The 11,790-nt window shown below is 39.2% G+C and overlaps 1 protein-coding gene across 1 annotated transcript in view; it reads left to right on the top strand.

Moving 5' to 3' along the window:
- EBF1 (EBF transcription factor 1) overlaps positions 1 to 10,372 on the top strand; it is a 260,038-nt gene extending 249,666 nt beyond the window's left edge. Inside the window, exons 11-14 of the mRNA XM_031555657.1 lie at positions 130 to 307; positions 1,794 to 1,973; positions 4,753 to 4,947; positions 10,117 to 10,372. Coding sequence (XP_031411517.1) covers positions 130 to 307; positions 1,794 to 1,973; positions 4,753 to 4,947; positions 10,117 to 10,148 — 585 coding nt within the window. The 3' untranslated portion in view covers positions 10,149 to 10,372. The remainder of the gene's footprint in view (positions 1 to 129; positions 308 to 1,793; positions 1,974 to 4,752; positions 4,948 to 10,116) is intronic.
- The last annotated feature ends 1,418 nt before the right edge of the window (positions 10,373 to 11,790 follow it).

The raw sequence follows: 11,790 nt of genomic DNA on the forward strand, positions 1-11,790 counted from the left end.
ATCAGCCAGCTGATTTAGGAAGAAAAGCATCTAGTTTTTGCCTTTGGACAGGGAAATGTTTTATTTTGGTATGTAGGAAAAGGTTTGTCAGAGTTGAGTTGGTAACTCTTTTTTACCCTTGTCCCCTAGGAAATAATCCTGAAAAGAGCAGCAGACATCGCGGAAGCACTCTACAGTGTCCCTCGCAATCATAACCAGCTCCCCGCCCTTGCTAACACGTCAGTCCATGCAGGAATGATGGGAGTGAATTCCTTTAGTGGTCAACTAGCTGTCAACGTATCTGAAGCCTCACAGGCCACCAATCAGGGTCAGGAGAAGACTCGTCTTCCTCTCTTTATGAACCTTTTCTGATAAAAGTCAGGCAGATGTGCAGAGTAATGAAAGAGAGATGGTTCAAAGCTGAACACGAGGAGCATATCCAGGCAGAGAGCATCCCACGTGCACGTACAAACTCTGAATTACACAATACTGCCATGAGATACGCCTTTCTGTAGTGAATTTGACCCCAATTCAGGAGAAGCCCTTGTGCAAATCACCAAATCAAATGAACCAGATCACTTTTCTGTCTGATCAGAATCTAACAGTTGTGTTTGCCTTTAAATCCCACTGTTTTTAAAAAGGATTTTTATCAATCTGAGCGTATACTTAATGTTAAGTACTTGCTTATGCATCTTCCTAAACATACATGGTCTCTAAGTCTGGGCATTATGTAATACTTGTGACATGAAAGTGTTGGTTTGGTTTTGCAATATTGGCACAAATTTTTTTCAGAGTGAAAGTTTTTTCTAAATTTTGAAAGTAGGAAAAAGAATTATTTACAGAGGCATTTTCAGAGCTTCGCTCATTTTTATAACAAAGTATTTTTCACATTGAATAAAAACAACTCAACATTTTAATTTCTACTGTTAAAAATATTTATTTTTCAAAGATGGCCATTTTTGTAAAAACCTTTTGCATTTGTCTCTACTTTGCTCAGCATTATTTATTACCCACCTTAAAATCCATTTTAGAGAGGAAGCAATAGAAAGAGACTGTTATTTGGAAGGGTAAAAAAAAAATAATATTTTGCACTATTCTGAGAAATAGAAATGATTTTTTAAATCATAATATTTTATGGATGTACTATGGAAGAGGAAGAAAAAAATTGTATTTTATCTTCCAGGATTGAAACGCATTTTGTGTTTCTGTGCTTGTAGAAGCAAATACTCGTTCTTTTTTTTTTTTTCATATGATTTTCCCTAAATACAATTTCCAAAATTAGGTAGAAATTGAAATTTTAACTTAGAGCCAAATTTGGCAGTAATTTTCTAGGACAAGAGGACTGAGAATATTCCACTACTCTTGGAAATGTACCCTGTTGTTTTCTTCAGTTGTGGTGAGCATCTAATTTGAGATGTACTGAGTGAGAGAGACCACAGAAGACAGTTAACAAAAATCATATGCTTTTAACATACCTTAAATCGGTATGTACTCATAACTTCAAAAATATAGGTCATGTTTACTTCATCTCCTACTAAAACAGCTCTTTTAGAGTGATCATTCCCATAGTACCCAATGATCATCTCTGCTTGAATAGATGGGTTGTTGCTGTGAAGGCTGTAGCCTTCCTCCTCCCTCTTGGAGCTCCCACCAAGAACGAGCCATGCAGTCAGGGATCACAATTTGGGTTACTTGGTGCTCAGTCATGGCTCACCCCACACACCCTGTTGCTGAGTTACCTGCTTGTAGCTGTTGTATAAGAAATTGTTGTTGGGCTAATACCAATCTCTGAATGTATTCCCTCACCACAAAAGGTTTTACTCGCAACTCAAGCAGCGTGTCACCTCACGGCTATGTGCCAAGCACCACCCCTCAGCAGACAAATTACAACTCTGTCACAACAAGCATGAATGGCTATGGGAATGCTGGAATGTCAAATTTAGGCGGTTCTCCAACCTTCCTGAATGGATCTGCTGCCAATTCTCCCTATGCCAGTGAGTATTATATGACTCTTCTGTATTTGTACATTTTCATTACAAAGAGATGGCAACTTTTCTGTGATACTCAGTATTTAGTTTCTATTCTGAGCACTTGATGCAGAGCTTAGGCTTTTCTCTCCTCCCCAGGCCATTGACCTTTGAATCACTTGGAAGACGTTCGTGTTGCCAGCAATGCTTTTCTTTATTTTGCTATTATTATTTTGGAGTCTCATAAAAGCTGAGAAAGAATAATGTCTCTCATGATTTGTGCTGATAGCTTCATAACTTACCGTATACTCTGTAAATAAGAAATTCTGTCCTCAACATTGCCAATTCCAGAAAGCAGGGATGACATAAGTGACTTAATTTCTGTTGGAGTGCATCAAATATTATCAGTACACGCTCTTTGTTGCAATGAGGATGGGAGGAGGCTAAAGATATTTGCTGCAGGAAAAACAGTGTTTCCAGCTGTAAGATATGAAGGGCAGAAAAGTTTGCTGTAATACTGGCAGACTGACATTTCCATAAGCTGCATGATGATGTTTCCAAGACCTCTGAACAAATAATATGCTCATAACCTTTACAGACACTATGAATTACTATTGGGTCTAATCTTGATTGCTTATATGCCATTTGCTTTGTAACTAGGTAGTATATTGACTTCACTGAGATTTTAGTATTAGTCAGTAAAACGTGACAATGGTTCTTAGAGTTTGTATTTTAGTGTCTGTACAGAGAATGCCACAAAGGTTCATACAAATCATACATCCCATGGTATAAAGCACTTACAGCCTACAGTCCTGGTTCTGGAAATGCTTCTGTGTAGGACTTTCTGTATGTTAATGTTAAAGGTTTAGTTTAACAATTTTGTATATATATATAGATAGATATACATATACATATATACATATATGTATGTTTTTGTTGATAAACACCTGTGAACCTCTTCTGCCACAGCTAACACAGCTCAGTCAGTAGTCTCTATTCGCTTGAGAAAATTAAATGAATAGGACCTGCCTACAGACATCTGCAGAAAGCTACAATCAGAATCAGGCCAGAAGGTCTTGTTCTATAAATACGTTTATAAACTGAGACCCTCACACGGACAGGAGAAGCAGTGCTGAACATAGCAAGGTTGAGCAACCTGGTCTAGTGGGAGTTGTCCCTGCCTGTAACAGACAGGTTGAAACTAGATGATCTTAAAGATCCCTTCCAATCCAAGCCATTCTGTGATTTTAGGATTCTATGAAATCTTAAGTTTAGTGTTGTAACAGCAGTAATTAATTATTCTGACTTCCACTGCTAGACTTCAAAATTTAAAAGGGGAAAACATTACCTTCAAGGCTTCTTAGCAGCTGCAAATTTAGAAGAAAATATTTACCTATGTAACTAGTACTTAAAATGTAAGAATTGCTAACTGGTTATTATTTTGTACTCTAATAATAATGTAGCAAATACCGTTGAAGTATGCTGTACTTACTTATTAAGTTGAATTTACTGTCATAGAATCTGCACACTCTGAATTCATAATATAACATGATTGATGAGACATCTCCTCTTGGAAGCAATGCCAGTGATGCATTTAAAATACTCAAGCAATGTATAATTTCATATTTATGAACAAAGTCCTCTTCAGAATAGCACTTCACTCCTCAGCCCTGGTTCTTTATTCTGGTGATATTTTGGGAGGTTTTCTTGGTAGATCTGTCATTCTGCTAATGCCTAATCCATTGAATCAGAAAATGCTTCAATCATGACCTGAAAATTAAAAGGTGGCATTCTTAATTAAATCAATAAACTAATTGCTGTATAGTAGCAATTCAATTTAGGTGCTTTGATTGCTCTCCCTTAGCAAGTACTTGCAGACATAGAGTGACTTCAGACTAAGATTGTATCTGTCAGGCAGTGAAACTTTGAACATTTAATTTCCATTAATTGATTTCCTCAGTGTTAACAAATATGATATCAGATTTTCAAATAAGAACTTAAATAGGGTGATTTTTATCTACATAAATGCTAATAAAATAATAATTCAAAGCCCAGATGGTATGAATTTTACTCTATAATACGTAATTTTTCATAGTCCTCTCATGTATATAAGCAGTTTCTAAACAGGACAAAGAATAAAAACACAGGATATTACCTTTTTTTTTTTTCCCTTTTGAACTAAGATGGGAAGTGTCAGTGCTGTCTGAAAATAGAAGGAGTTGTTTTGTTTGCATGAAGATAAAAACCACTTAAAATCTTAATGATAAGTACATGAACAAAAGGCATGTATTGCATCATGCAGTAAAATAGGATTTTAAGGGTGTATCTACCCTCATGCAGGTTTATCTGACATCCTGTAATCTTTCTGAAAGCAAAAGTGCTCTAAAGTGCTGGCTTTGGAATCCAGTTAAAAAGTTAGATTGTTCCACATTAAAAATTCCAAATCCAGGTGTGTACTTCAACCCCTCTCCTCACCTCTGTGTTGCCTGCGTGATCTGGATTCTCTCTCATTCCCTTATTCTGACCAGGGCAGTGGGTGATGCCAGTCCCTGGAATAATTGTTGCAGTGACGGAAAATTGAAGGAGTCCTCGAATGCACTTGAATTACTGCTCCTGAGCAGTTGCAAAAGGTGGGCTTCCTTCAGCGACAAATCGCACTGTGAGCAACTACTAACTGTAGTAAAAGCCTTGGCCACTTGAAATTAGACCCAGTCCACCCAACAAGCAATAGTCTTTTAGTTTTGCAGTAGTGCTAACTATCTAATCCTAAGGTGTGCCTTTTTGGGGGGGTCTTTTTTTCCTCTAGTTGTGCCATCAAGTCCAACAATGGCCTCCTCCACTAGCCTCCCCTCCAACTGTAGCAGTTCATCTGGGATTTTCTCATTCTCACCAGCCAACATGGTCTCAGCAGTGAAACAGAAGAGTGCTTTTGCGCCTGTCGTGAGACCACAAACTTCTCCTCCTCCCACCTGCACCAGCACCAATGGCAATAGCCTGCAAGGTAGGTGAAACCAGCTCTGGTGTGTAGACGGCTGCTCTCACAACTGTAAGTTCCCCACGCCTTGCAAGGCTCTGAGCAACACTCAGGTTTCGAAGGGGAGAAGACAGTGGGGGATCCCTGGTGGCCTCTGTCCTAAAGTTTCCTCCCATAAAGAGTAACTGTACTCCACCGACAGCCCACCTAGTACCTTGCAGGTGTTTGGCAACCACCCTATCTCTAACCCATCTAATACTGATGAATTGTGAGGCTGTGTATTTTAAAGCACAGACCTGCTGTTATGATAAAAACGAGTAATATTTCAGCTTACTAATACCATCCTTTTTCTTTCTTTCCTTTCTTATTCCCTGTTGTCGTCCATTATCAGACCAGTCTTTTGTGGACTCTAGCAAGTACTCCACTGCAGGGTCTCTCCAGGGGCTGGCCTTCTCCTGAAGTACGTCACTCAATCTTCCCTTCCTTTTTTTCCTTTGTCATAGTACACTTGTGCAGAGATCCTACTGGGAGTAAATAGACCGTTACGGAGCTTGGCACCAACCTCTGCCTTTCATACATAGAAGACACATTACAAACTAAATTTTCCAGTTTAACTCATATCAGGGCATATATTAGCACTGATTAATGCACTTCTGTGCCAATTAATTCTACAAATGATGCAGGGCCTCATCAAATGTTGGTTGGTTGGTTGCTCCTTTTCTGCACCCTCTCATTACAAAGTATTCCAACGTCAGCACCTAAATCCCTTTTGAAGAGCTGACACAAGCTGAGGGGTGGCAGACAGAAGGTTGTCAAACTGAAGATGCTCGAAGACCAGCACCACCCATTTCAGTGTTAGATTCAGCCTATTTTACAACACCGCCTAAATCTGTATAATTACCTCACTCTGCATTAGTGTGCCGAGAGAGATGTTTTCATGCTCACTTAGACTAAGGAGTTTTCTTAACCAGCTGCCTCCAACTGTGCCAGAGATGGAAAAGATTTTGTGGTATGCGTTGTGCTTCCCCCAGACTTGAGGTCTGTTTTCCTTTCCATGTGCTCGTGCAAATTACCGAAGAGCACCAAGTGGGGGACAGAATCCATCATTTTAGAGCTATGTTCAGAAGGATGAGAAAGGATGGCTCCACAGACTCCATGTCACTTTACATCCTCTGGAAAGAGGGATGCTGGGCTTGCAGACATAATGCTGATAGTTCCATTATAGCTGGGAAGTCTGTATGCAGGCAGAGTGCAAAGAGTTCATTCATAAAAGCTGTGATCCACTATGACTGAAGGGAAGCGTTGTCCTCATGCAATTTATGCTGGAGATTTGGGAGGATGAATCCTTGCACATTTACACATGCACACAGAAACTGTGAAAATAATAGGAATGTATATGCAGCTGTTGGGTGCCTTCTGTAAGCAGTGCTGTAAATACAGGCTGCATCAAGAATAAAACACAATGGAGTTTTCGGATGAGCTGTGTTGCTTAGAATATCGTTTTCCTATGTTTTAAAAATCTGGTGATGCTGACATGCTACAAATGTTAAAGGCTAAAGCAGCTAAAAGTGTTTTGCCTGAATTAAAAGAAAATTAAAAGGAACTAATTGTTGACTGCCAGAACACACCAATGTTCTTATCATCTCTTCACCTTGTCCCAGTGTGCTGTGAGATTAGAGTGAAAAAGCAAGTAAGAAGGGAAGATTTTTCTCTTGTTTTTCCTTTCACGGGACACAGAATTCCCAGGTTCTGCCTAATGGGTTATGGAAAGCAATTATGGAACAAGCTGAGTGCTGGATGCAACTGGGGCTTGCTGATTGCCTCCTCATTATGTCACATCCAGATCTGTAATGCCCAGAAACGACACACATCTGAGTGTTCTCCCTAATTTTTATTTAGCAATTCTGTTTTCATAATAGGAGTGAGCCACCAAGAGATTCGTTTTAAGGGTCATCACTGAACTTCTTGGTGAGTTAAAGAGGCACAGCCTTTAGCCCCATGCCTTCTGATACCACCCGAGGCTTGTAATAATCTCTCAGAAATGCACTGCCTGTTGTGCCTTATTGCTTAAATAAACAATCTTGTATAAGGAGGCTGTCTTATCTCTCTTGGGCTTCTGGATACATCAGAAAGCAATCAAGCTTTCCGTATGTAGCTTAGATATCAGAAGAACTCACTAAAACAACAGCTAGGCTTATCTGTTGTTCTCTTTGCCATGCAATTTTGTAAAACTCAAAATACGTTATTTCTGTAAATTGCTAGCAGCAAATGCAAATTAGTATATGATAAAAGAAATAATGCCCATTGGTGGCAGTTCTTCTGTTTTTTTTGCCCTCTCTTTTTGGAGGCGTGATCTCATACCTACAGTGTTTCCCACTGCTATCTCTGTTTTCAGGATCAATAACATGCTACAGCTGAGAGAATTTGCATGACTAGATGTAGCACTTACGGAATAAAAGTAGAGTGATATAAATGAAGACTTGGAAAGAATGGAAATATCAAGGCTTTTAGGTAGAAAAGAGATCATTTTGTCATTTGCCTTGTAATTTAATTCAGGATTTCGGGGCTCTTCAAAGGCAATAATGCTTTGAAAAAATGAACAAAGATCTGCATCTGTACAGTTTCCTTCCAATGGCAAGAGGTGCATGGCTAATATGTAACTATGGAAAAACATCATGAAGGCAGGAGTTACAGTTTTGTCGCCTTAATCTGAGATCCTGCACAGTGATGACAGCCATGCTGTCCCAAGAGAAAAGCAATTCTTGACCACTTTTTGTTAAAATCGATTTGAATTTAATGAATCTTTTAGCTTTAGATTTTATTTATTTATTTATTTATTTATTTATTATATTTTGACACTTTCTGAAGTTTTACATTTAGAGGTATGAAAAGGACAAAATGCTGAAGTAGGGAATTAATTAGCCATTTGATTCAGTTCAGTTGCACTCATCATACACAGGAAGACTTGACCCATTCCCATCTGCTTAGCTCATAGCTTATCTGAACAGCAAAGGAGGGAGCATTGCTCTCAGCATAGCTCTGCTCTGTGTTGTGATATACATCTGTGGTGTGCAAGCCTGCAAGCCCTGCAGCTTCCCACATCCAAAAATCTCCAAGTGCTTTTCTAGTATGGATAAAAATCATTCCCATGCAAGAAACAGAAGCAAATCAAAATGCTTGATGTAATACAATGAGCTAGAAGGAGAACTGGGACCAAAGCCTGAGTTTCACATCCATGCCCATGTCAATCTGTCATATATTGGTACAAGAAATACCTTCAGCTCACGTGGCTGCCATAAGCAGAATTACAGTCTAGCTTACTGTACCCATCATGGCACTTTAAGGATGCTTTGGATGTGCATGGATCATGTTCCATGTTCATACCCCAGCCCTCAAATGTAATGATCCCAAGAGCAGAGTAGGGAGCAACTGAGTATCACAACAAGGGCACTGCTTTTGACTTGGTTTTGCTTCATTTTTATTCACCTGTACCAAGAGTAAAGCCCACTTGTGGGCACTCAGGACTTATTATTTGAGATACTCTTTAAATAAAACTCTTTGGCAAGGAATCTTTAAACAAAAGTCTATCAAGTTTATCCTATGATTTAAGATGAAGGAGACGGCATAGCTGTGAAGATAACATGGAAGTGCATCCACAGATTATCTCCTGGTAGAATAAAAAAAAAGCCCATGTCAGGAAATGCCTTAGCAAGGGATATTTAAGACACAGCAGTGTCAAGTTCTGATTACTTGAGTGTCTTCTTGTAGGGCACGAGCAATGTAACTCACCTCTCTATCCCTTTAATCCTCATTCCCAGCAGCTTGCAGAGCCCTTATGTGGAGTGATAGCCATCACTGTAGTGATTCCACATAACTTGTGGCTGAATGATAAATTCTAGGAATCAGAACGCTGCTGTACAATTGCAACATGCCACCTCTGAGGACGGCCTCCTGCAGACATGTGGATGTGTTTTGCATTCTCGCCTTCTCCTCTCATTTTATTTCATTTAATCAGTGCAGTTTACTCGAGCTGTTCTCCCCTTGCTGATTAGACTTGTAATTCTTGCACATATGGTGGTGTTTGTGGAGAAAACATTTCCCTCCTCTCCCCCTCCAACCCCAAATCTGTGAGTCTTTTACTTTGGCTCTGTTCTTATCAAATAATTGCAGCTGTAATTAAAGTACAATGAATCAGCACCAGTCACAGGGTTGATTTCTTCCTTAAGAAATTACATGTCCAGATGTCGGAGATGGCAGGCAGTTCTAGCATTTAAATAATGTGCCCGTGAAGTGCCGCCAACCTGAAAGCAAATCTGTTTTCTACCTTTCTGCAAATAACCATACAACTGGTGTTTTAAGGATGTGTTGTTGTCACAGCTTTCATCATAAACTTACACGACTACCACCTGTAATGATGTGTGTGCTCACAGTATGTCGCTCGGACTCTTGCTTTGTCTGATCCCTGATAAACAGAGACCAACCTGGAGGTCAGGCGAGGTGGAAGGCTGTAGGTGTTGACTTCTAAGAAACGTCTCTAAGAGAGGTGGTGGTTCCATAGGAACGAAGGTTAGAAAGCATAATAAAGGATGCAATTCAGCTGACAATAGAGAGGGCATTGTAAGTTAAAGTTAGCATATTACTCAGTGTAGTTGGTGAAATCTACAAGTGTAATGAAACCATGACTTAGTTAAGGGCATATTTCTACTTCAAATTTAGATTTTAGAGTTTAAGTCACTTCTGAGCACCTGGAAATGCATTCATAATGCTCCAGGTTGAATACTGAACATGTAAGAGAAAACTGGCATAGGAAAATGAACCGCTGTTACTCTGCCTAATGCAACAAATGCACTGCCAGATCGCTGACACCGGCGGCCTGTGGACGTCAGCCATTTGCTCATTTGTGAAGCAAAACATGCAGTAGAAAATGTGGCAATGGCTGAGGCAGGTTTAAACCTGTCAAACGCTTTGAGACTTTGAAATTAAAATAAAAGAGTAAGTTGGGGCCTGATTCTCATATTGGGCAAAGTGCATTTACTCTGCAAGAAAATCACTAATTTCAGCAGTCTCTCGCAATTTATATTTTCCAGCCAAATATGTTGCTAATAAATGTTTAAAGGTTGCGTTACAATGCACAACAGTAACTCTTCTCCCTCTTTTTCTCTCTCTCCTCTCTTCCCCACCCTCTCCTTACGACAGCTATATCTGGCATGATTGTTCCCCCCATGTGAAAGAATTGCCTTGAAGAATTTTATTAATGAAGAGGTTGAATTCTGCTTCAGAGAGAATCTGATACAAGTCCCAGAGCGGAACTTTTTACTCAGGCCTTTTTAAAAATAATAAATAAAAAAAAAGAAATAAAGAAGAATCTTACAATAACTGCGGATTTTTAAACAAGAAAAAAAAATAAAAAATCACCATCCTTGCAAACACTAGAAATTAACTATCTGCAATTGCAAGGTGTCGATTCAAGTTGTCCATCCCAAATAACTGGAGATATATTTATTTGTACGTTGTATTAAAAAGTTCCTACTTTTCTTTTGTTGTTTTTTCTTTCTTTTGTTGTTTTTTTTGTTTGTTGTTGTTTTTGTGTGTGGGTTGGGGGCTTTGCTTTTTTTTCCCTTTTTTTTTGTGTGTGTGTTTTTTTAAGGCTTGATTTAACTCAACATCATTTGTCTTTTATAAATCATACAATTACGCAAGGGACACTAGAGATGGAACTCCACGTTTTTAATTTATGAATTTTTTTTAAGCTGTGTAAAGAAAATGAAGTGGTGTCATTTGCATACAAGTCTGTATGGGACAGAATAGAAGTGCCAGTTAGTTTTTCATAGAAGAATTATGGCCATTTAATTAAGGGTCGGCTCATACAGGTTGCTTATCCAGTGGTGATTTGCTAATGTGATACATTTTTAATGTTCTCATTAAATGGACATCACTTCCCAGAAAGTGGATATTTTTGGATGGTGAGAGCGGGATGTGGGGTGGGATTTGGAACCTCTGTCTTTAATATCAGGCTAAATAATTGTGTAAATAGTGCGACAAGAAGAGTTGGTTAAAGCTTAGGATGCAGCAAACAAACACATTTCCTCTTGAACTCAAAATCCAGTGCCTCCAGATATACTGCTAAAACTGCAGCATTAGATTAGCATGGCTCTCATTAGCTTATATATCCGACTCTTTCCCCATGGGTGGCTTCCTGATGTCCAGTGTCACCTGGGCTGTGCACAAAACGCCATTCACCTTTTGCACAGCCATCCCGAGACACAAACCACAGCCATCACGCAGTGGGCATCTCATCGTCCCCCTTTACCTTCTATGGGGCAGAATGAGAAAAGGCTCCTCTGCGGTCCTCCGTCCTCACAATCTAAAAGCACACACTGTTGCCAGCCTGGCGCTAGGATTGTTCCTGTATCAGTCGACCCTCTCCGTTTTGTATCATAATATGTAAAGCCACAGGTAACTGCTTCTGAATAGTAAAATGGAAACAGGAGTTGGGGGCGGGCGGTGGGGCTGTTGGGGGGAGTTTCAGATCAGAACCATCGCTTCTGTTTTACAAAAGTTTTGCTATCGTCATCTGGGAAGTGTTCTTAAAAACAATTGGTCAAAGAGGCAGCAAAGCTCTGAAAATGCATTACCTGATATTTTTCTTTGCTGTTGTGTTTTGTATGTAGTTATAAATACTGTAGATTTTTTGTGATTTTTTGCCAAAGTTGTTGTTCTATTTATACATTTTAATGTCTTAAGACAGTTTTTCAATATCACAATAAAGAATTTTACTGCATATTTTGCAAAAAGAGCTCACTACCTTTAGCTTGCACATACTTGCAAAATTAATTAAAGGAAAAAAAAGCTTTTTGTTTCTGTTTTTTT

Source organism: Meleagris gallopavo, chromosome 15 (genome assembly GCF_000146605.3).
Source record: "Meleagris gallopavo isolate NT-WF06-2002-E0010 breed Aviagen turkey brand Nicholas breeding stock chromosome 15, Turkey_5.1, whole genome shotgun sequence".
NCBI classification, from domain to species: domain Eukaryota; kingdom Metazoa; phylum Chordata; class Aves; order Galliformes; family Phasianidae; genus Meleagris; species Meleagris gallopavo.